The sequence below is a fragment of the Hyla sarda genome, chromosome 11 (assembly GCF_029499605.1).
Source record: "Hyla sarda isolate aHylSar1 chromosome 11, aHylSar1.hap1, whole genome shotgun sequence".
Classification (NCBI taxonomy): domain Eukaryota; kingdom Metazoa; phylum Chordata; class Amphibia; order Anura; family Hylidae; genus Hyla; species Hyla sarda.
Window position 1 is genome coordinate 104981729 of NC_079199.1, and position 24794 is coordinate 105006522.

General features: G+C 45.2%; 1 protein-coding gene across 1 annotated transcript in view; it reads left to right on the forward strand.

Moving 5' to 3' along the window:
• Positions 1-10329: 10329 nt before the first annotated feature.
• Positions 10330-24794, forward strand: part of CHRNB2 (cholinergic receptor nicotinic beta 2 subunit) — a gene marked incomplete in the record, with an annotated part of 38373 nt that continues 23908 nt past the window's right edge. Inside the window, 1 exon segment of the mRNA XM_056546579.1 lies at positions 10330-10532. Within this exon segment, the coding sequence (XP_056402554.1) occupies positions 10448-10532 (85 nt within the window).

Here is a 24794-nt window from a genome sequence, read left to right on the forward strand (position 1 = left end):
CCCACCCCCCCGCATTTATAACACAGGCTAATGTATCCACTGATGAGATACACCCCTCACCTATATGGCAGGTCTGATGTGTCCAATACTGTAACACACACCTCACCTATATATCATGTATCTCCTGCTGTGATAGACCCCTCAGCTATATATCATGTATCCCCCTGCTGTGATACACCCCCCTATCTATGTATCACAGGCCTGATGTATCCCCTGCTGTAATACACCCCTCACCTATAAAGTCATGTATCCCCTGCTGTGATACACCCCTCACCTATAAAGTCATGTATCCCCTGCTGTGATACACCCCTCACCTATGTATAACAGGCCTGGTGTTTTCCCTGTTGTGATACATCTTATACCCCATGACGTATCCGCAGTCACCTGACAATCTACATCTTGAAGAGCAGAGTGTCTGACCTTTTATGAAGCTAGAAGTAGAGTTGTTGCCTATATGCGGTGTTTCTGCACCATCAGAAGAGACCCGGTGTCCTGGGTCTGAAGGGAGAAGCCCCGGTGTGCGGAGTCTGAAGGGAGAAACCCTGGTGTGCTCAGTCTGAAGGGAGAAGCTCAGTCTGAAGGGAGAAGCCCCCATGTGTTCAATCTGAAGGGAGAAGCTCCAGTCCTGGTGGACCCTAAAAGTTAAGGCCACTAAAGAGTCTTCAAAGTAAATCTCATACTGGATCTAGCCAGTGGCCAGTTGTGAGGAAAGACTGACAGTAGATGCTTCCCAGCAGCTTAAGAAACTGTTGACCTGTGCACCAATCTCGGCATATGCTGACTACAGTAAGCCCAATAGTGAAAGGCTTCGGAGTGGTCCTGACCTAGGTCCAAGATGGCCATGAGAGAGTAATTGCCCACACATCAGGAGAATTATTGGCCTGTAATAGAAATGTAATTGATCTTCTCCTCAGATCTCATGTGAATCACCAGTCTCCTCGTGCACCAGACTTGGGTAATAGAACAACGATGGCCGGTTTGTTTGAGGTCAGTATATGGAGCATATTGGCCTAGACATAGTAATGGAAAGCCAAATACATAATCCTAGTACCCAGAGGACCTAGGGCCCAGATATGAAAAGCTGGGATTAGTAGAGGCTCCCAACCTCATGACTGGTCTAGACAAAGATGGAGACGTACCAAAAGTCAAAGATATGATGGACCACAGAAGAAGGGCAACAGCGAGATGAACAACCGGAGAGAGTAAAAAGGTGGCACGCTGAGGGACATCAACTTGGCAGAGCAGAGAACACTGACACTCTCTGGAACACAACTACCTCAGGGGGATGGACTGACTTCTAATAGGAGTCCTAAATTGTCAAGCGAAGTTACTGACAGAAGTGTCTCACCTATATCAGGGAAACATGCACTACCCTGTACCATTCCCAAAACCATGGTGCTTGTGTCTTAACCAATTGTTGGGGGTGCATAACAATACTGTACTTTCCCCAGTACGTCTTCTCCTCTCAGCACCTGTTGTTTGAATGGAATAGGTGGTCTCCTCCTTAACGACGCAGAACGTATCGGGTCGGTCCCGGTGGCCATCAACGGCCGGGACCCGCGGCTTATAATGGACATCACCAATCGCGGTGATGCCCGGTATTAAAGGAGTACTCCGGTGCACACTTTTTTCATCTTATCCCGTCCGGGCTGCAAAATAAAAGAAAACACACTTTAGCTTACCTGCCAACGAGCCCCCGGAGCTCCGGTACAGGTGTTCGGTCCCCGGGCTGTATTCTTCTTACTTCCTGTTAGCCCGGCACGTCACACGGAGCTTCAGCCTATCATCGGCCGCAGCGATGTCCTGCCTCGGCCGGTGATAGGCTGAAGCTCCGTGTGACGTGCCGGGCTAACAGGAAGTAAGAAGAATACAGCCAGGGGACCGAACACCTGTACCGGAGCTCCGGGGGCTCGTTGGCAAGTAAGATAAAGTGTGTTCTCTTTTATTTTGCAGCCCGGACGGGATAAAATGAAAAAAGTGTGCACCGGAGTACTACTCTAAGCCTTCAGACGCGGCAATCAAAGTTGACGGCCGCGTCTGAAGTGAAACCGAAAGCATCCCGGCAGCTGAGTCGGGCTGTTCGGGACCATCCCGAACAGCTTGCATGACAACAGGAGGATCCCTACCTGCCTCCTGTGTGTCCGATCGCCTAATGACTGCTCCGTGCCCGAGATCCAGGCAGGAGCAGTCGAGCGACGATAACACTGATCAATGCCATGTTAATGCATGGCAGTGATCAGTGTAGGAAATCAGTGTGTGAGATGTTATAGTGTCCTATGGGGGCTATAACATTGCAAAACAAAAGTGAAAAAAAAGTGTTAATAAATGTGATTAACCCCTTCCCTAATAAAAGTCAAAACCACACCCCTTTTCCCCCCAAAAAAAACTATATAGCTGCGTGCGTAAATGTCCAAACTATAAAAATATATTGTTAATTAAACCGCACAGTCAATGGTGTACATGTAAAAAAAAAATCCAAAATAGCGTATTTTTGGTAACTTCATTAAAAAATGAATAAAAAGCGATCAAAAAGTCCAATCAAAACAAAAATGGTACCGATAAAAACTTCAGATCACAGCGCAAAAAAATTAGCCTCATACATCCCCATATGCGGAAAAATGAAAAAGTTATAGGTGTCTGAAGATGACATTTTTAAACGTATACATTTTCCTGCATGTAGTTATGATTTTTTCCAGAAGTACAACAAAATCAAACCTATATAAGTAGGGGACCGTATGGACCTACAGAATAATAATAAGGTGTCATTTTTACTGAAAAATGCACTGCGTAGAAACAGAAGCCCCCAAAAGTTACTAAATGGCGTTTTTTTTCTTCAATTTTGTCGTACAATGTTTTATTTTCCGTTTCGCCATGGATTTTTGGGTAAAATGACTAATGTCACTGCAAAGGAGAATTGGTGGCGCAAAAAATAAGCCATAATATGGATTTTTTAGATGGAAAATTGAAAGGGTTATTTTTAAAAGGTAAGGAGAAAAAAACGAAAATTCAAAAACTGAAAAACGCTGAGTCCTTAAGGGGTTAATCTGATGGTGCCCCTATGTGTCAAAAGCGAAAAATGTATGCTGCAGACCTGGATGGGGGGGGCATTGAAGGAAGTGACGTACAATGGTGGCTACATTACTTGGCTGCGAATCAGAAGCCAAAGAAGCTGCCCCTACAAGATGGAGACCTTGAGTAGAACCATCCTGCCAGATGGGCTAAAAATTGCAAAAGAGAGATGGGAACCGGCTTGGCATGAAGTCATGCAACAGCTGAACTCCCAGTGTTCAAAATCAATCAGTAGGGTGCACGGGGGCCGTTACATCCAAACATATTGGCACGTTTCACATTTGTTAGTTGGGCATCTAAACCTGTTCCACATGACCTTTTTGCTCAGAAATGTCTGAGGATGGAGATTGCTGGGAGACTGTCAGACCTCTGTCTTTAATAAGACCTTGACCAAGAGACGGAGGCCATCGCCAAGAGACGGAGGCCATCGCCAAGATACCGAGCGTCTTCCTGGCGAGACCATCACCAAGAGACTCCAAGCGTCTTCCTGGCGCTCTATTTCGGCACATCGCGGATCGGGTTGACAGGTTGCTGGGTGGGGCTGGAGAGGACCCAACAGTCATGATACATATTGGCACCAATGGCAAAGTAAGAGGAAGGTGGAGTGTCCTTTAAAAATGATTTCAGGGACATAGGCCGCAAGCTTATAGCAAGGACCTCCAAGGTAAGATTTTCTGAAATATTACCTGTACCACGAGCCACACCAGAGAGGCAGCAGGAGATCAGGGAGGTAAACAAGAGGTTCAGAAGCTGGTGTAGGAAGAAGGGGTTTGGGTTCATGGAGAACTGGGCCGACTTCGCTGTCAGTTACCGGCTCTACCGTAGGGATTGGGCTGCACCTCAATGGGGAGGGTGCAGCTGTGCTTGTGGAGAAGTTGGCTAGAAGGGTGGAGGAGTGTTTAAACTAGGGACTGGGGGGTAGGGACTTATTAATGTACCTGGGGGTGGAGCGGAGGGAGGGGTTAGAATAGTTTAATAGGGATAGGCTTCATAGAAGAAAGGAAAAAAAAAAAACACACCATTGAATTGCATGTTGACTAATGCCAGAAGTCTGTCCAATAAAACAGATGAACTGGAGTGATTTATGTCTGAGGAAAATTATGACATAGTGGGTATAACAGAGACTTGGTTGGACGATAGCTGTGACTGGGCGGTCAACATACAGGGTTATAGTCTGTTCAGGAAGGATCGGACAAAACGGAAAGGGGGAGGAGTCTGTTTATGTAAAGTCCAGTCACTACGGGAAGATATACGGGAGGGAAACGATAATCTGAAGTCATTATGGGTAAAAATATATGGAGATAAAAATAAAAAAATTCTGATAGGGGTTATAAGCTATAAGCCACCAAACATAATGGAAGAGGCAGAAGATCAATTATTGAGGCAAATAAACAGCAAATCAGAACAACGTGATAATAATGGAGACTCAATCCCATAAAGGAAACAGGTTTCTGACTATAGCTAAAGACAATTATCTGTCCCAAATGGTGCAGGGCCCAACCAGAGGGGGCGCCCTACTAGACTTAATATTAACCAACAGACCTGACAGAGTAATTAATGTGCAAGTAGATGGACACCTAGGAAATAGTGACCATAATATAATACATTATAACTTGTTCTTCAATAAGGGAATCTCTCGAGGGGCCACAAAGACAATGAACTTTAGGAAGGCGAAGTTCTATCAACTCAGAGAAGCCCTGAACAATATAAAATGGGATAATGTCCTCAAAAACAAGAATACTGACACTAAATGGGAGACTTTTAAAAATATCTTAAATTCTCACTGTAAGATGTATAAACCTTATGGGAATAAAAGGGTCAGAAATAAAAGAAAACCAATATGGATGAATAAGAACGTTAAGGGGCAATAAATTACAAAAATAAAGCATTTAAACTACTAAAAGAGGACAACAGTGAAGAAGCATTAAAAAGCTATAAAATTTTAAAATATGTAAAAAAAAAAAAAAATGAAAAGCCACAAAAATAGAGACAGAAAGACTCATTGCCAAAGAGTAAAACTAACCCCAAAATGTTCTTTAACTATATAATAGCAAAAAGGTCAAAATGAAAGTGTAGGCCCTACATGATGAGGAAGAAATTATAAACTGGGATCAGGAAAAAGCAAATATACTAAACAAATTCTTCTCCACTGAAATGGAGGAAAATGAAATGCCAGGTGAAATACAGCGAGATAAGGTAAACCCCCAGTACAGGTCACCTGTCTAACTCAGGAAGAAGTACAGGTCACCTGTCTAACTCAGGAAGAAGTACAGTGCTGCCTACAAAAAATCTAAATAGACAAATCAACAGGTCCAGATGGCATTCACCCTCGTGTTCTAAAGGAATTAAGTAATGTAATAGACAGACCCCTATTTTTAATATTCCGGGACTCTATAGTGACAGGGACTGTTCCCCAGGACTGGCACATGGCAAATGTGGTGCCAATATTTAAAAAGGGGTCAAAAGGTGACCCCGGGAATTATAGACCTGTTAGTTTAACCTCCATTGTACGTAAATTGTTTGAGGGTTTTCTAAGAGAAGCTATTTTGGAGTATCTTGATAAAAATAAATGTATGACACCATATCACATGGCTTTATGAGGGATCGGTCCTGTCACCTGATCAGCTTTTATGAGGAGGTGAGCTCCAGACTGGACCAGGGGCAATCCTTGGATGTCGTATATCTGGCTTTTTCCAAAGCATTTGATACGGTTCCACATAAAAGGTTGGTGCATAAAATGAGAAGAATTAGGCTGGGGGAGAATGTGTGCAAGCGGGTAAGTAACTGGCTCAGTTATAGGAAACAGAGGGTGGTTATTAATTGTACTTATTCTGATTGGGTGGCTGTTACTAGTGGAGTACCACAGGGGTCCGTCTTGGGTCCTGTTCTATTTAATATATTCATTAATGACCTTGAAGAGGGGTTGAATAGTAAAGAAGCAATCTTTGCAGATGATACTAAACTCTGTAAAGCGGTAAACACAATAGAGGACAGGGCACTATGAATAGTAAATAACACAATAGAGGACAGTGAACTGTTTCAAATGGATCTGGATAGGTTGGACGTTTGGGATGGGAAGTGGCAGATGAGGTTCAACACTGATAAATGTAAGGTAATGCACATGGGGAAGAAAAATCCAGGCTGGGATTATGTATTAAAGGGGTATTCCAGGCAAAAACTTTTTATATATATCAACTGGCTCCGGCAAATTAAACAGATTTGTAAATTACTTCTATTAAAAAATCTTAATCCTTCCAATAGTTATTAGCTTCTGAAGTTTTCTAACTGCTCAATGATGATGTCACGTCCCGGGAGCTGTGCATGATGGGAGAATATCCCCATAGGAACTGCTCAGCTCCCGGGACGTGAGACATCAGAAAGCAGTTAGACAGAAAACAGCAACTCAACTTCAGAAGCTAATAACTATTAGAAGGATTAAGATTATTTAATAGAAGTAATTTACAAATCTGTTTATCTTTCCGCAGCCAGTCGATTTATAAAAAAAAGTTTTGGCCTGGAATACCCCTTTAAATGGGAGAACACTTGGGACGACTGACGTGGAAAAGGACTTGGGAGTCTTAGTTAACAGTAAATTTAGCTGCTGCCAAGGCAAATAAAATCATGGGGGGGGAGGGCATCAATAGGGGCATAGATGCCAACGACAAGGAAATAATTCTACCGCTGTACAAATCACTAGTCAGACCACACATAGAATACTGTGTACAGTACTGGCCAGACCCCACATAGAATACTGTGTACAGTACTGGTCAGACCACACACAGAATACTGTGTACAGTACTGGTCAGACCACACATGGAATACTGTGTACAGTACTGGTCAGACCACACACGGAATACTGTGTACAGTACTAGTCAGACCACACATGGAATACTGTGTACAGTACTAGTCAGACCACACATGGAATACTGTGTACAGCACTGGTCAGACCACACATGGAATACTGTGTACAGCACTGGTCAGACCACACATGGAATACTGTGTACAGCACTGGTCAGACCACACACGGAATACTGTGTACAGTACTGGTCAGACCACACACGGAATACTGTGTACAGTACTGGTCAGACCACACACGGAATACTGTGTACAGTACTGGTCAGACCACACACGGAATACTGTGTACAGTACTGGTCAGACTACACATGGAATACTGTGTACAGTACTGGTCAGACTACACATGGAATACTGTGTACAGTACTGGTCAGACCATACATGGAATACTGTGTACAGTACTGGGCACCAGTGTACAAGAAAGATATAGTGGAGCTGGAGAGGGTTCAAAGACGGGCAACCAGGGTAATACGGGGAATGGGAGGACTACAGTACTCAGAAAGATTATCAGAATTAGGGTTATTTAGTTTAGAAAAAAGAAGGATTAGGGGCGACCTAATAACTATGTATAAATATATCAGGGACCGTACAGAGATCTCTCCATGATCTATTTATACCCAGGACTGTATATATAACAAGGAGGTGACTTAATAATATATATATAATATATCAGGACCGTACAGAGATCTCTCCATGATGTATTTATACCCAGGACTGTATATATAACAAGGAGGTGACTTAATAATATATATATAATATATCAGGACAGTACAGGGATCTCTCCATGATCTATTTATACCCAGGACTGTATATATAACAAGGAGGTGACCTAATAATATATATAATATATCAGGATAGTACAGAGATCTCTCCATGATCTATTTATACCCAGGACTGTATATATAACAAGGAGGAGACCTAATAATATATATAATATATCAGGACCGTACAGAGATCTCTCCATGATCTATTTATACCCAGGACTGTATATATAACAAGGAGGTGACCTAATAATATATATAATATATCAGGACAGTACAGAGATCTCTCCATGATGTATTTATACCCAAGACTGTATATATAACAAGGGGGCGACCTAATAATATATATAATATATCAGGACAGTACAGAGATCTCTCCATGATGTATTTATACCCAGGACTGTATATATAACAAGGGGGCATCCTCTACGTCTAGAGGAAAGAAGGTTTCTACACCAGCACAGACTTAGTATATATATAGCAGAGTATACAGTATATACATAGTATATATAGCAGAGTATACAGTATATACATAGTATATATAGCAGAGTATATAGTATATATATAGCAGAGTATACAGTATATACATAGTATACATTATTATACATAGTATATATAGCAGAGTATATAGTATATATAGCAGAGTATACAGTATTATACATAGTATATATATATAGCTCAGTATACAGTATTATACATAGTATATATAGCAGAGTATACAGTATTATACATAGTATATATAGCTCAGTATACAGTATTATACATAGTATATATAGCAGAGTATACAGTATTATACATAGTATATATAGCTCAGTATTATACATAGTATATATAGCAGAGTATACAGTATTATACATAATATATATAGCTCAGTATTATACATAGTATATAGCAGAGTATATATATATTTAGCTCAGTATACAGAGAAAGGCTACTGAGCCGAAACGTTGCATTTTATACCCTGATGCAATAAAGCTGCTTTTACTGCAATTGATCCGGACCTGGTGATTGGTGCTGTGTCCTTGAGAGAGGAAGTATTCAGTATATAGCAGAGTATATATATATATATTTAGCTCAGTATACAGTATATACATTATATACATAGTATATATAGCAGAGTATACAGTATATACATAGTATATATAGCAGAGTATACAGTATATACAGCAGAGTATACAGTATATACATAGTATATATAGCTCAGTATACAGTATATACATAGTATATATAGCAGAGTATACAGTATATACATAGTATATATAGCAGAGTATACAGTATTATACATAGTATATATAGCAGAGTATACAGTATTATACATAGTATATATATATAGCTCAGTATACATTATTATACATAGTATATATAGCAGAGTATACAGTATTATACATAGTATATATAGCAGAGTATACAGTATTATACATAGTATATATAGCAGAGTATACAGTATATACAGCAGAGTATACAGTATATACATAGTATATATAGCTCAGTATACAGTATATACATAGTATATATAGCAGAGTATACAGTATATACATAGTATATATAGCTCAGTATACAGTATATACATAGTATATATAGCAGAGTATACAGTATATACATAGTATATATAGCAGAGTATACAGTATATACATAGTATATATAGCTCAGTATACAGTATATACATAGAATATATAGCTCAGTATACAGTATATACATAGTATATATAGCAGAGTATACAGTATATACATAGTATATATAGAAGAGTATACAGTATATACAGCAGAGTATACAGTATATACATAGTATATATAGCTCAGTATACAGTATATACATAGTATATATAGCAGAGTATACAGTATATACATAGTATATATAGCTCAGTATACAGTATATACATAGTATATATAGCTCAGTATACAGTATATACATAGTATATATAGCAGAGTATACAGTATATACATAGTATATATAGCAGAATATACAGTATATACATAGTATATATAGCAGAGTATACAGTATATACATAGTATATATAGCAGAGTATACAGTATATACATAGTATATATAGCAGAGTATACAGTATTATACATAGTATATATAGCAGAGTATACAGTATTATACATAGTATATATAGCAGAGTATACAGTATTATACATAGTATATAGCAGAGTATACAGTATATATATATCACAGTATATACATAGTATATATAGCAGAGTATACAGTATATACATAGTATATATAGCAGAGTACACAGTATTATACATAGTATATAGCAGAGTATACAGTATATATATATATATATATATATATCACAGTATATTCATAGTATATATAGCTCAGTATACAGTATTATACATAGTATATATAGCAGAGTATACAGTATATACATAGTATATATAGCAGAGTATACATTATTATACATAGTATATATAGCAGAGTATACAGTATATACATAGTATATATAGCAGAGTATACAGTATATACATAGTATATATAGCAGAGTACACAGTATTATACATAGTATATAGCAGAGTACACAGTATTATACATAGTATATAGCAGAGTATACAGTATATACATATCTCAGTCTACAGTATATACATAGTAAAGTATACAGAGCCGAGTGTATCTTCCGCCCCTCCGCTGTGCTCTGGGCTCCGGCCGCGGCCTCCCCTCCTCCTCCCCCCCGGAGTCTGCGCACTGGGCTCCGGGCTCTCTCAGCGGTCAGTACCGGGCAGCGGGCGTGATGATCCCCGGGCAGGTTGCAGACTAGTCCCGGCATGGGAGCTGTGGGGCCGCGGACACTGAGGATGACGGCTCCGCTCCACCTCGTCCTGCACCTCAGCCTGTTCAGCCTCGTCACCAGTGAGTACCGGAGCATCATCACCGGGGGCCACACTGACCACCACCGGGGCCCGAGCATCATCACCGGGGGCCACACTGACCACCACCGGGGCCCGAGCATCATCACCGGGGGCCACACTGACCATAACCGGGGCCCGAGCATCATCACCGGGGGCCACACTGACCACAACCGGGGCCCGAGCATCATCACCGGGGGCCACACTGACCACCACCGGGGCCCGAGCATCATCACCGGGGGCCACACTGACCACCACCGGGGCCCGAGCATCATCACCGGGGGCCACACTGACCACAACCGGGGCCCGAGCATCATCACCGGGGGCCACACTGACCACCACCGGGGCCCGAGCATCATCACCGGGGGCCACACTGACCACAACCGGGGCCCGAGCATCATCACCGGGGGCCACACTGACCACAACCGGGGCCCGAGCATCATCACCGGGGGCCACACTGACCACAACCGGGGCCCGAGCATCATCACCGGGGGCCACACTGACCACAACCGGGGCCCGAGCATCATCACCGGGGGCCACACTGACCACAACCGGGGCCCCAGCATCATCACCGGGGGCCACACTGACCACCACCGGGGCCCGAGCATCATCACCGGGGACCACACTGACCACCACCGGGGCCCGAGCATCATCACCGGGGGCCACACTGACCACAACCGGGGCCCGAGCATCATCACCGGGGGCCACACTGACCACCACCGGGGCCCGAGCATCATCACCGGGGGCCACACTGACCACAACCGGGGCCCGAGCATCATCACCGGGGACCACACTGACCACAACCGGGGCCCGAGCATCATCACCGGGGACCACACTGACCACAACCGGGGCCCGAGCATCATCACCGGGGGCCACACTGACCACAACCGGGGCCCGAGCATCATCACCGGGGGCCACACTGACCACAACCGGGGCCCGAGCATCATCACCGGGGGCCACACTGACCACAACCGGGGCCCGAGCATCATCACCGGGGACCACACTGACCACAACCGGGGCCCGAGCATCATCACCGGGGACCACACTGACCACAACCGGGGCCCGAGCATCATCACCGGGGACCACACTGACCACAACCGGGGCCCGAGCATCATCACCGGGGGCCACACTGACCACAACCGGGGCCCGAGCATCATCACCGGGGGCCACACTGACCACAACCGGGGCCCGAGCATCATCACCGGGGGCCACACTGACCACAACCGGGGCCCGAGCATCATCACCGGGGACCACACTGACCACAACCGGGGCCCGAGCATCATCACCGGGGGCCACACTGACCACAACCGGGGCCCGAGCATCATCAGCGGGGGCCACACTGACCACAACCGGGGCCCGAGCATCATCACCGGGGGCCACACTGACCACCACCGGGGCCCGAGCATCATCACCGGGGGCCACACTGACCACAACCGGGGCCCGAGCATCATCACCGGGGACCACACTGACCACAACCGGGGCCCGAGCGTCATCACCGGGGGCCACACTGACCACAACCGGGGCCCGAGCATCATCACCGGGGACCACACTGACCACAACCGGGGCCCGAGCGTCATCACCGGGGACCACACTGACCACAACCGGGGCCCGAGCGTCATCACCGGGGACCACACTGACCACAACCGGGGCCCGAGCATCATCACCAGGGGCCACACTGACCACAACCGGGGCCCGAACATCACCGGGGGCCACACTGACCATAACCGGGGGCCCGAGCATCATCACCGGGGCCACACTGATCACAACCGGGACCCGGCCATCATCACCGGGGGCCACACTGACCATAATCGGGGCCCCAGCAACATCACCGGGGACCACACTGACCATAACCGGGGCCCGAGCATCATCACCGGGGGCCACACTGACCACAATCGGGGCCAGAGCATCATCACCGGGGCCACACTGACCACAACCGGGGCCAGAGCATCATCACCGGGGGCCACACTGACCACAACCGGGGCCCGAGCGTCATCACCGGGGACCACACTGACCACAACCGGGGCCCGAGCGTCATCACCGGGGACCACACTGACCACAACCGGGGCCCGAGCATCATCACCAGGGGCCACACTGACCACAACCGGGGCCCGAACATCACCGGGGGCCACACTGACCATAACCGGGGGCCCGAGCATCATCACCGGGGCCACACTGATCACAACCGGGACCCGGCCATCATCACCGGGGGCCACACTGACCATAATCGGGGCCCCAGCAACATCACCGGGGACCACACTGACCATAACCGGGGCCCGAGCATCATCACCGGGGGCCACACTGACCACAATCGGGGCCAGAGCATCATCACCGGGGCCACACTGACCACAACCGGGGCCAGAGCATCATCACCGGGGCCACACTGACCACAACCGGGGCCCCAGCATCATCACCGGGGACCACACTGACCACAACCGGGGCCCCAGCATCATCACCGGGACCACACTGACCAAAACCGGGGCCCGAGCATCATCATCTGGGACCACATTGACCATAACCGGGGCTCGAGCATCATCACCGAGGGCCACAGTGACCTTAACCGGGGCCCGAGCATCATCACCGGGAGCCACACTGACCAGAACCGGGGCCCGAGCATCATCACCAGGGGCCACGATGACCACAACCGGTGCCCGAGCATCATCACCAGGGGGCCACACTGACCACAAATGGGCCTGAGCATCAGCACCAAACCCGACCAACACCCCCCCCCCCCCTCCCACACACAATGACCACAACCGGGGCCTGAACATCATCACTGGGTGGCCGTGCAACAACAATGGGGGGGGGGGTTCACACTGACCGACACCAGGACCCGAGCATCATTACCTGGGGGCCGAGCAGCAACACTGGGGGGGCCACACTGACCACAACCAGGGTCCCGAGCATCACTACTACCGGGGCCCCCACACTGACTGACACCAGGACCCCATCACTGGCTGCAACCGAGGCCCCTGAGTATTACTGACTGCAACTGGGTCCCGAGCATCATCCAGGGGGCCCTTCAGTGACCACAACTGGGACCCCAAGCATCATCCAAGGGGCCCCATTAGCACCCCCGAGCATCCTGGACTGCAACCGGGGCCCCCGAGCATCCTGGACTGCAACCGGGGCCCCCGAGCATCCTGGACTGCAACCGGGGCCCCCCGAGCATCCTGGACTGCAACCGGGGCCCCCGAGCATCCTGAACTGCAACCGGGGCCCCTGAGCATCCTGGACTGCAACAGAGGCCTCCGAGCATCCTTCACTGCAACCGGGGCACCTGGGCACTGTGTATATCCCGTGTGTATCATGTATGTATATCGTGTGTATGTACAGCGTGTAGATCCCTTAGTGTGAGTGTGTACAGCGTGTAGATCCCTTAGTGTGTGTACAGCGTGTAGATCCCTTAGTGTGTGTACAGTGTGTAGATCCCTTAGTGTGTGTAATGCGTGTACACAGTGTAGATCCCTTAGTGTGTGTGTACAGCGTGTAGATCCCTTAGTGTGTGTACAACGTGTAGATCTTAGTGTGTACAGCGTGTAGATCCCTTAGTGTGTGTACAGCGTGTAGATCCCTTAGTGTGTGTGTACAGCGTGTAGATCCCTTAGTGTGTGTGTACAGCGTGTAGATCTTAGTGTGTGTACAGCGTGTAGATCCCTTAGTGTGTGTGTACAGCGTGTAGATCCCTTAGTGTGTGTGTACAGCGTGTAGATCCCTTAGTGTGTGTGTACAGCGTGTAGATCCCTTAGTGTGTGTGTACAGCGTGTAGATCCCTTAGTGTGTGTGTACAGCGTGTAGATCCCTTAGTGTGTGTGTACAGCGTGTAGATCCCTTAGTGTGTGTAATGTGTGTACAGTGTGTAGATCCCTTAGTGTGTGTGTGTACAGCATGTAGATCCCTTAGTGTGTGAAAAGCCTTTAGATCCCTTAGTGTGTGTACAGCGTGTAGATCCCTTAGTGTGTGTGTGTACAGCGTGTAGATCCCATGTGTGTGTATACCGTGTAGATCCCTTAGTGTGTGTACAGCGTGTAGATCCCTTAGTGTGTGAAAAGCCTTTAGATCCCTTAGTGTGTGTACAGCGTGTAGATCCCTTAGTGTGTACAGTGTTTAGATCCCATGTGTGTACAGTGTGTAGATCCCTTAGTGTGTGTGTGTGTACAGCGTGTAGATCCCTTAGTGTGTGTGTGTACAGCGTGTAGATCCCTTAGTGTGTGTGTGTACAGCGTGTAGATCCCTTAGTGTGTGTGTGTGTACAGCGTGTAGATCCCTTAGTGTGTGTGTGTGTACAGCGTGTAGATCCCTTAGTGTGTGTACAGCGTGTAGATCCCTTAGTGTGTGTACAGCGTGTAGATCCCTTAGTGTGTGTACAGCGTGTAGATCCCTTAGTGTGTGTACAGCGTGTAGATCCCTTAGTGTGTGTACAGCGTGTAGATCCCTTAGTGTGTGTACAGCGTGTAGATCCCTTAGTGTGTGTACAGCGTGTAGATCCCTTAGTGTGTGTACAGCGTGTAGATCCCTTAGTGTGTGTACAGCGTGTAGATCCCTTAGTGTGTGTACAGCGTGTAGATCCCTTATTGTGTGTACAGCGTGTAGATCCCTTAGTGTGTGTACAGCGTGTAGATCCCTTAGTGTGTGTGTACAGTGTGTAGATCCCTTAGTGTGTTTACATTGTGTAGATCCCTTAGTGTGTGTGTACAGCGTGTAGATCCCATGTGTGTGTGTACAGCGTGTAGATCCCTTAGTGTGTGTGTGTACAGCGTGTAGATCCCTTAGTGTGTGTGTACAGCGTGTAGATCCCTTAGTGTGTGTGTGCAGCGTGTAGATCCCTTAGTGTATGTGTACAGCGTGTAGATCCCTTAGTGTGTGTGTACAGCGTGTAGATCCCTTAGTGTGTGTGTGTACAGTGTGTACATCCCCTGTGTGTACAGTGTGTACATCCCCTGTGTGTACAGTGTGTACATCCCCTGTGTGTACAGTGTGTACATCCCCTGTGTGTACAGTGTGTACATCCCCTGTGTGTACAGTGTGTACATCCCCTGTGTGTACAGTGTGTACATCCCCTGTGTGTACAGTGTGTACATCCCCTGTGTGTACAGTGTGTACATCCCCTGTGTGTACAGTGTGTACATCCCCTGTGTGTACAGTGTGTACATCCCCTGTGTGTACAGTGTGTATATCCTGTGTGTACAGTGTGTATATCCTGTGTGTACAGTGTGTATATCCTGTGTGTACAGTGTGTATATCCTGTGTGTATCTTGTGTTTGCGTGTGTACAGTGTGTATATCCTGTGTGTGTGTACAGTGTATATCCCATGTGTAGTATGTATTTCTGTGTGTGTACAGTGTGTATATCCCATGTGTACAGTAGGGATCGACCGATTATCGGTATGGCCGATATTATCGGCCGATAATCACGATTTTGGGCATTATCGGTATCGGCAATTACCTTGCCGATAATGCACCGCCCCCCGCGACCGCCCCCCCTCGACCCACCGCACCCCGACCCACCGTGTCGCAACCCCCACCGTAGTGCTGGGTGGTATACCGGTATGGATTTTTGCCCATACCGCTATACCGGTCGGGCCCCTCCCCCACCCTCCGAGTCAATAAAAAAAAAAAAATAAATAAACTTACCCGTAATGGGGGTGGTCCGGGCCATCCATCCTTCCTTCCTGTAGTGTCCGGCGCCATTCCGGGTGGAGGGTGCACCGGTACGGTGCTCCGGGGGTCCTCTTCTCCACTCCGGACAGGCTCCGGCCTAGTACGCTGCATAGATGCCGCTACGCCGTGACGTCAGGTGTGTCACTGCGCAGCGGCGTCTATGCAGCGTACTAGGCCGGAGCCTGCCCGAAGTGGAGAAGATGACCCCCGGAGAAGAAGGACAGCCCGGACCGGTTCACCCTCCACCCGGAATGCCGCCGGACACTACAGGAAGGAAGGATGGATGGCCCGGACCACCCTGACAGGTAGGGGAGAGAAGCGGGTGGTGGCGGCGGCCTATGGCACCGCAAAAGCCACTGCAGTGCATTGATTTAAAGCGCCCGCTTTAAACCAATAAGAACCTCCAAACCCCAGTCACCGAAGTGACGGGGTAAAAAACCCCTATTGAAAATTCCCTCCCTAACTATAATATATAAAACTTCACTTTTATTTCATTATTATTATAAAAAGGTCCCCTGTAGTGAGTAAAATTAGCAGACTATTCCCTCAACTGGTATAGCTTATCCTATCTGGAGTTCACTGTAATATGTGCTTGACAGTGGCTGCAGACCACTGTCTATTGGGGAAGGTGCTGCAAATAAAATATAATCAATCTGTCTCCCCTACATGTTTCGTGGTATGACCCACGTCCTCAGGGGTTAAGAGACAAATGGCCACGTGTATATGCAAGTGCTTCCTTTTATAATGTCCGCTGGACACTCCCCATACCTTGGAACCAATCATAATAGCGCATAGACTTACCTGTTCCTATGCCACCTATCACTTCACCGTTTATTACAGGTGCCTGGGGTTAAGGGATAACTTCCGGCGCTTGTTGATGACATGTATCAGTCGCCGCACTTACCCGTATTTTCTTTTTGTTTACCTATTCTGTTACGTAGATCGCGCATGCGCCCTATCTCCGGGCTCGCCGTTCAATGTGCGATCAGCACTATGAAGACTCGCGCATGCGCGCGGACTTAAAACCAGGTCCGTAACTCAGCATGTCGACTGCGCATCTGCACGGACTTAGAATCTGGCTGATAGAACGTTATCTACCCAGTGAAGGTGACATATATGGATCACTCGGATTTCTATATATTAGGGTTAAGGTATCAGATAAAGTTGACTTATAAGGATCTAAAATAGACACCACATATAGTCATGAGTTGTACACTCTGGTCTCTATTATTGTCTATCTAACAAGTGTATTCCACTATTAATAGAGCGGTGGTATGATTAACTACCTTGTAATTAATTATCAGTTAGTTTATTGATTACTTTATTAATCTATATACTTGTACTACGAACAATTTATTTAGTTGTCTTCTATCTTTTTAAGGGTAAGTACTATATCTATCCATATATACATGTTTTATGCCAAAAACCAATAAAAGATGGGGAAATACATTAGTTGTATATCAATCAGGAAAAATATCAAATATGATGGTTAAGTTTGCCCAGATTAATACCATTGCCAACTTAAATGAAAGAGATTTTTTTAAGGATATTTATTTGAATTGTACCATTTCTACTCATAAAAAAGCCGCGAAGGAGAAACCTTCATTAAGGCCATATGGACTTCGTGTTCCCAGTCTATAGATCCATCTGGATTCTTCTTGTAACAATATTTTATCTATATTTCCTCTACGTGGGCCCAGTTGTTTCTGACAGATACCCCAAAATTCGATCTCGAATACATTCTGACCATGAACTGCCCTCATGTGTCTAGCAAGTGGCGTATCACTGTTTGTACGTATAGTACTCAGGTGTTTGGAGATTCTCCTCCTAAATTCTTGTGTTGTCTTACCAACATAAAGTTTGTGACAACTACAGCGAGCTGCATAGATTATGTTTTTGCTTGAGCAATTAATGAATTGTCTAATCTGGTATTGACGTCCATCAAGTGGATTAGAGAACTATTGAGTCTTGGGTAAGTATTTGCAGAAACTACAATGGCCACATGGAAAAGAACCTGTAACACCCATCCGAGGTCTATTGTGGGTCTCCTCCAATGAGGGTAAATGACTCCGGACTAGAATGTCCTTAATATTGGATCCTCTCCTAAAGGTTACTTGTGGTCTAACCCCTACTACTTCTCTTAGATCTGGATCTGAATATAGAATCGGCCAGTATCTGCGTAAGATATTATAGATCCTAGTACTATATGCATCATATGTACCAATGCATCTGATTTTGTGTTCTGTGGCTACTCTATTTGAGGTTAGTAGTTGTCTCCTATCACTATTGTTCGCTCTCCTGTGTGCCTTCTTGACATGGGCCAGAGGATAACCCCTTGCTCTAAACCTCCTGGATAATTCTACAGATTCCGCCTCAAAGGTATCTTGAGTAGAGCAGTTACGCTTAGCCCTTAGGAACTGTCCTACAGGAATGCTTCTTCTAAGGGTGACAGGGTGCCAGCTTTGCCAGTGTAGAAGATTATTCGTCGATGTCGGTTTACGAAAAACTTTTGTTTGAATCGTGTTAGTCTCATCAATCATAATAGTAAGGTCTAAAAAGTTAATTAGTCTACCCCCAAACTCTGAAGTGAAGTGCATACCAATATCATTGTGATTAAGAGCTTCTAGAAAGGATGTGAATAAAGCCTAGATCAATTTAATACTGAAGCCACTCATGTTTTTTCTACTCAACACCTTCCATTAAACCAGATTGACATCCAGCAAGCGTTTCGCAATCTAACAAAGACTTATAAAAACTGTGTTAGGTCCTGGTGGGAAGTCACCAGTTTTGAAACATATTTGCAACAAAAGATCGTGTATAGAGGATTGAGAATACCTATTATACCCAATTCACACAGGGACGACTTAGCGTTCCTACAAGGCTGGGAACAACTCCTAACCGAAAATTCATTGCGCATGATAAATTATCTGTGTGAATACGAAAAAAGACATCTGGAATCCACGAATATCCAACTAGAAAAGGAAATTAAAGAAATTCAGGCCTTTATTAATAATCCAGAATACGCATCTTTGGAAGTAAAACTCCAAAAAAATTTGGAAAATTTCAAAAACGAATTAAAAGAAAAGAAACATAGCAAATATATAAGGGACTACACAGATTTTGCAAACGGCAAGGCATACACATACAGAGGTGAGAGGAAGGGTCATTTTACCCATTACAAATCACACCCATATAGGTCACATCAGGACACTGATACTTCAGGCACAGAAGAATATCTTTCAGATAATAGCAGCTCACGTGGGAGCACCAAAAGGAAATATAAAGGAGGCAAGAATAAGACATACGTTCCTCAATACAAAAAACCTCCGTATACGAATAACCCTAGAAGTAGTCAAACATGGTCGGAGCCATCCAGAGCAGTACCCAATGGTTCTGGATCGTCTATGGTTTCCTGTGTGCCGTATCCCCCGCTGACACAGGGAAATATGGGCAATATACAAGGAACAAATCCTCAATTCCCCAATACATCACAGGCGAATATGACATACCATCCTGTGGCATCAGGCAATATGGTGAGACAATTGGGTCCTCAATCTATGTCACAAACAACTATGACGCGTTTTTTAGGCCCAACAGTGCCTCAGGCACTTCCAACATTTTTGGGCAATACAGGGAGTGCATCAATTCTGAATACTCCAGCGACTGCACATATGTAGGATTGGGAAGAGAAGAGGAGAACTCTGACCATGGGGATGATACAGGAATTGGAGATATGGATGAATTACAAATCATCAATCTCTCCTCTTATTCCTTATCCACTAATGAGATTTCACTACTCAAAAGGGGTCTGTCCTTCACCCCGACACCAAGATTTGACACCTTTACATGGGTGAAGGACATTAATCTTTTTGCCCGTAAATTATGTCTCCATAAATGGCATCAGCAACATAATGATCCAGTACTTACTGCACAGAGTAATGAACTGAAGGCTATTGAGGTCTTGGAGGATCTTCTTTTGGAAAATATAGAGGGACCTAGAGGTTGCGAAGGACCCCTAACCAATCTTAGGCCGAAAAGTAGATTGACTCCATCTCTTTCACAATACGGCAGCATTGATACATTTGTAAATCTAGTAGTGAAGGAAATTGAAAAAATCAGACCAACACAGAAGATGGTATACACCAATCTAGCCGCAGGTGAAAGAGAGGCTTTAGAAAATCTAAGAACAAACACTGACATTATAATAAAAGCCTCGGACAAAGGCGGTAATGTGGTTCTTTTAGATAGGAGTGAATACATCCGTATGTGTCTGGCTTTGCTAGAGGATCACACTAAATATCAGAGACTAAAAACAGACCCCACAATTCCTTTCCTCAGGGAACTGAAATCCCTCTTGACCTCAGCGAAAGAGAGTAGTCTAATCTCCATGGATGAATATAACTTTATATATAATCCAAATCCTACAATTGCGACCTTCTATTCTTTGCCGAAGACGCATAAGAATACACAGCCACTCAGAGGACGACCGATAATCTCGGGGAATGATAATCTCACACAGGGTGCCAGCATCTATGTAGATCAGTTTTTAGCACCATTAGTCACCTCCTTACCATCTTATCTTAAGGATACTAAGGACACTGTCACTAAATTACAAGATTTAACAGTCACTGATTCCACCATGTTAGCAAGTATAGACGTTGAAAGTCTTTACACTAATATTAGGCACGATCTGGGGATCACGGCGGTAAAGAAATTTCTGAATACACGCAGTATTCACTTCAAGACACATAATGAATTTGTTATTGATTTACTCACATTTGTTTTGACACATAACTATTTCTTATTTGATGACACTTTCTTTTTCCAGACACAAGGCACCGCTATGGGGTCCACTTGTGCACCAAATTACGCTAATCTTTTTCTAGGGTGGTGGGAGAGTGAGTTTGTTTTTTCTGATGATTTTGAGCACTACACTAGTCACATTATATTTTGGGGTAGATTTATTGATGACGTGTTGATTTTGTGGGATGGGGGGAGCACTTTATTCACATCCTTTCTAGAAGCTCTTAATCACAATGATATTGGTATGCACTTCACTTCAGAGTTTGGGGGTAGACTAATTAACTTTTTAGACCTTACTATTATGATTGATGAGACTAACACGATTCAAACAAAAGTTTTTCGTAAACCGACATCGACGAATAATCTTCTACACTGGCAAAGCTGGCACCCTGTCACCCTTAGAAGAAGCATTCCTGTAGGACAGTTCCTAAGGGCTAAGCGTAACTGCTCTACTCAAGATACCTTTGAGGCGGAATCTGTAGAATTATCCAGGAGGTTTAGAGCAAGGGGTTATCCTCTGGCCCATGTCAAGAAGGCACACAGGAGAGCGAACAATAGTGATAGGAGACAACTACTAACCTCAAATAGAGTAGCCACAGAACACAAAATCAGATGCATTGGTACATATGATGCATATAGTACTAGGATCTATAATATCTTACGCAGATACTGGCCGATTCTATATTCAGATCCAGATCTAAGAGAAGTAGTAGGGGTTAGACCACAAGTAACCTTTAGGAGAGGATCCAATATTAAGGACATTCTAGTCCGGAGTCATTTACCCTCATTGGAGGAGACCCACAATAGACCTCGGATGGGTGTTACAGGTTCTTTTCCATGTGGCCATTGTAGTTTCTGCAAATACTTACCCAAGACTCAAGAGTTCTCTAATCCACTTGATGGACGTCAATACCAGATTAGACAATTCATTAATTGCTCAAGCAAAAACATAATCTATGCAGCTCGCTGTAGTTGTCACAAACTTTATGTTGGTAAGACAACACAAGAATTTAGGAGGAGAATCTCCAAACACCTGAGTACTATACGTACAAACAGTGATACGCCACTTGCTAGACACATGAGGGCAGTTCATGGTCAGAATGTATTCGAGATCGAATTTTGGGGTATCTGTCAGAAACAACTGGGCCCACGTAGAGGAAATATAGATAAAATATTGTTACAAGAAGAATCCAGATGGATCTATAGACTGGGAACACGAAGTCCATATGGCCTTAATGAAGGTTTCTCCTTCGCGGCTTTTTTATGAGTAGAAATGGTACAATTCAAATAAATATCCTTAAAAAAATCTCTTTCATTTAAGTTGGCAATGGTATTAATCTGGGCAAACTTAACCATCATATTTGATATTTTTCCTGATTGATATACAACTAATGTATTTCCCCATCTTTTATTGGTTTTTGGCATAAAACGTGTATATATGGATAGATATAGTACTTACCCTTAAAAAGATAGAAGACAACTAAATAAATTGTTCGTAGTACAAGTATATAGATTAATAAAGTAATCAATAAACTAACTGATAATTAATTACAAGGTAGTTAATCATACCACCGCTCTATTAATAGTGGAATACACTTGTTAGATAGACAATAATAGAGACCAGAGTGTACAACTCATGACTATATGTGGTGTCTATTTTAGATCCTTATAAGTCAACTTTATCTGATACCTTAACCCTAATATATAGAAATCCGAGTGATCCATATATGTCACCTTCACTGGGTAGATAACGTTCTATCAGCCAGATTCTAAGTCCGTGCAGATGCGCAGTCGACATGCTGAGTTACGGACCTGGTTTTAAGTCCGCGCGCATGCGCGAGTCTTCATAGTGCTGATCGCACATTGAACGGCGAGCCCGGAGATAGGGCGCATGCGCGATCTACGTAACAGAATAGGTAAACAAAAAGAAAATACGGGTAAGTGCGGCGACTGATACATGTCATCAACAAGCGCCGGAAGTTATCCCTTAACCCCAGGCACCTGTAATAAACGGTGAAGTGATAGGTGGCATAGGAACAGGTAAGTCTATGCGCTATTATGATTGGTTCCAAGGTATGGGGAGTGTCCAGCGGACATTATAAAAGGAAGCACTTGCATATACACGTGGCCATTTGTCTCTTAACCCCTGAGGACGTGGGTCATACCACGAAACATGTAGGGGAGACAGATTGATTATATTTTATTTGCAGCACCTTCCCCAATAGACAGTGGTCTGCAGCCACTGTCAAGCACATATTACAGTGAACTCCAGATAGGATAAGCTATACCAGTTGAGGGAATAGTCTGCTAATTTTACTCACTACAGGGGACCTTTTTATAATAATAATGAAATAAAAGTGAAGTTTTATATATTATAGTTAGGGAGGGAATTTTCAATAGGGGTTTTTTACCCCGTCACTTCGGTGACTGGGGTTTGGAGGTTCTTTTTGGTTATTTAACCCCGTTCCCCCCCTGGGCACTTAAGTTTCTTTCGCTTTAAACCAATGACCTGCAGCGGTGTCGAGGGGGGATAAATAGCCGATAACTTATACCGGAATATCGGTATAAGTTATCGGCTATCGGCCCTAACCTCCACCGATTATTGGTATCGGCCTTAAAAAAACGATATCGGTTGATCCCTAGTGTACAGTGTTTATATCCCCCGTGTGTACAGTGGGGGACATGTATCATTATTTGTGTATGGTAGAAGCATTTTACCCCTTTTCCCGAATTCTAAATGAGCAATGAGCTTCATAAATTGGGGGTAAATATAGTCATCTCCTCAATCCACTCTTTGGAAAATAGAATCAATGATTTAGAGCATCTTGCTACGTTAAGTCCAAGATGGCTTATATTTGCGCAAAAAAACAGCTCTTGCGGCAAAATTTTTGGTGTAAAGAAAAACTACGCAGTTAATAAATCCATGTGTACTATAGATGTCACTCCAAGGTACCCCGATTATGCCACATCTGGAGGACATGCTCTACTAAAACGTGCGCAAAAAAAGGGCTTGCGCAAAATTTTGGGGAAAAAAATACACACAAAACAGGGGTAAAATCTTTGATACATGTCCCCCTGTGTGTATATCCCCCGTGGGTACAGCGTGTACATCCCCCCTGTGTACAGCGTGTACATCCCCCCGTGTGTAGAGCGTGTACATCCCCCCGTGTGTAGAGCGTGTACATCCCCCCGTGTGTACAGCGTGTACATCCCCCCGTGTGTACAGCGTGTACATCCCCCCCGTGTGTACAGCGTGTACATCCCCCCGTGTGTACACAGTGTACATCCCCCCCGTGTACAGCGTGTACATCCCCCCCGTGTACAGCGTGTACATCCCCCCCGTGTACAGCGTGTACATCCCCCCCGTGTACAGCGTGTACATCCCCCCCGTGTACAGCGTGTACATCCCCCCCCGTGTACAGCGTGTACATCCCCCCCGTGTACAGCGTGTACATCCCCCCCGTGTACAGCGTGTACATCTCCCCGTGTACAGCGTGTACATCCCCCCCCGTGTACAGCGTGTACATCCCCCCCGTGTACAGCGTGTACATCCCCCCCGTGTACAGAGTGTACATCCCCCCCGTGTACAGCGTGTACATCCCCCCCGTGTACAGCGTGTACATCCCCCCGTGTACAGCGTGTACATCCCCCCCGTGTGTACAGCGTGTACATCCCCCCGTGTGTACAGCGTGTACATCCCCCCGTGTGTACAGCGTGTACATCCCCCCGTGTGTACAGCGTGTACATCCCCCCGTGTGTACAGCGTGTACATCCCCCGTGTGTACAGCGTGTACATCCCCCGTGTG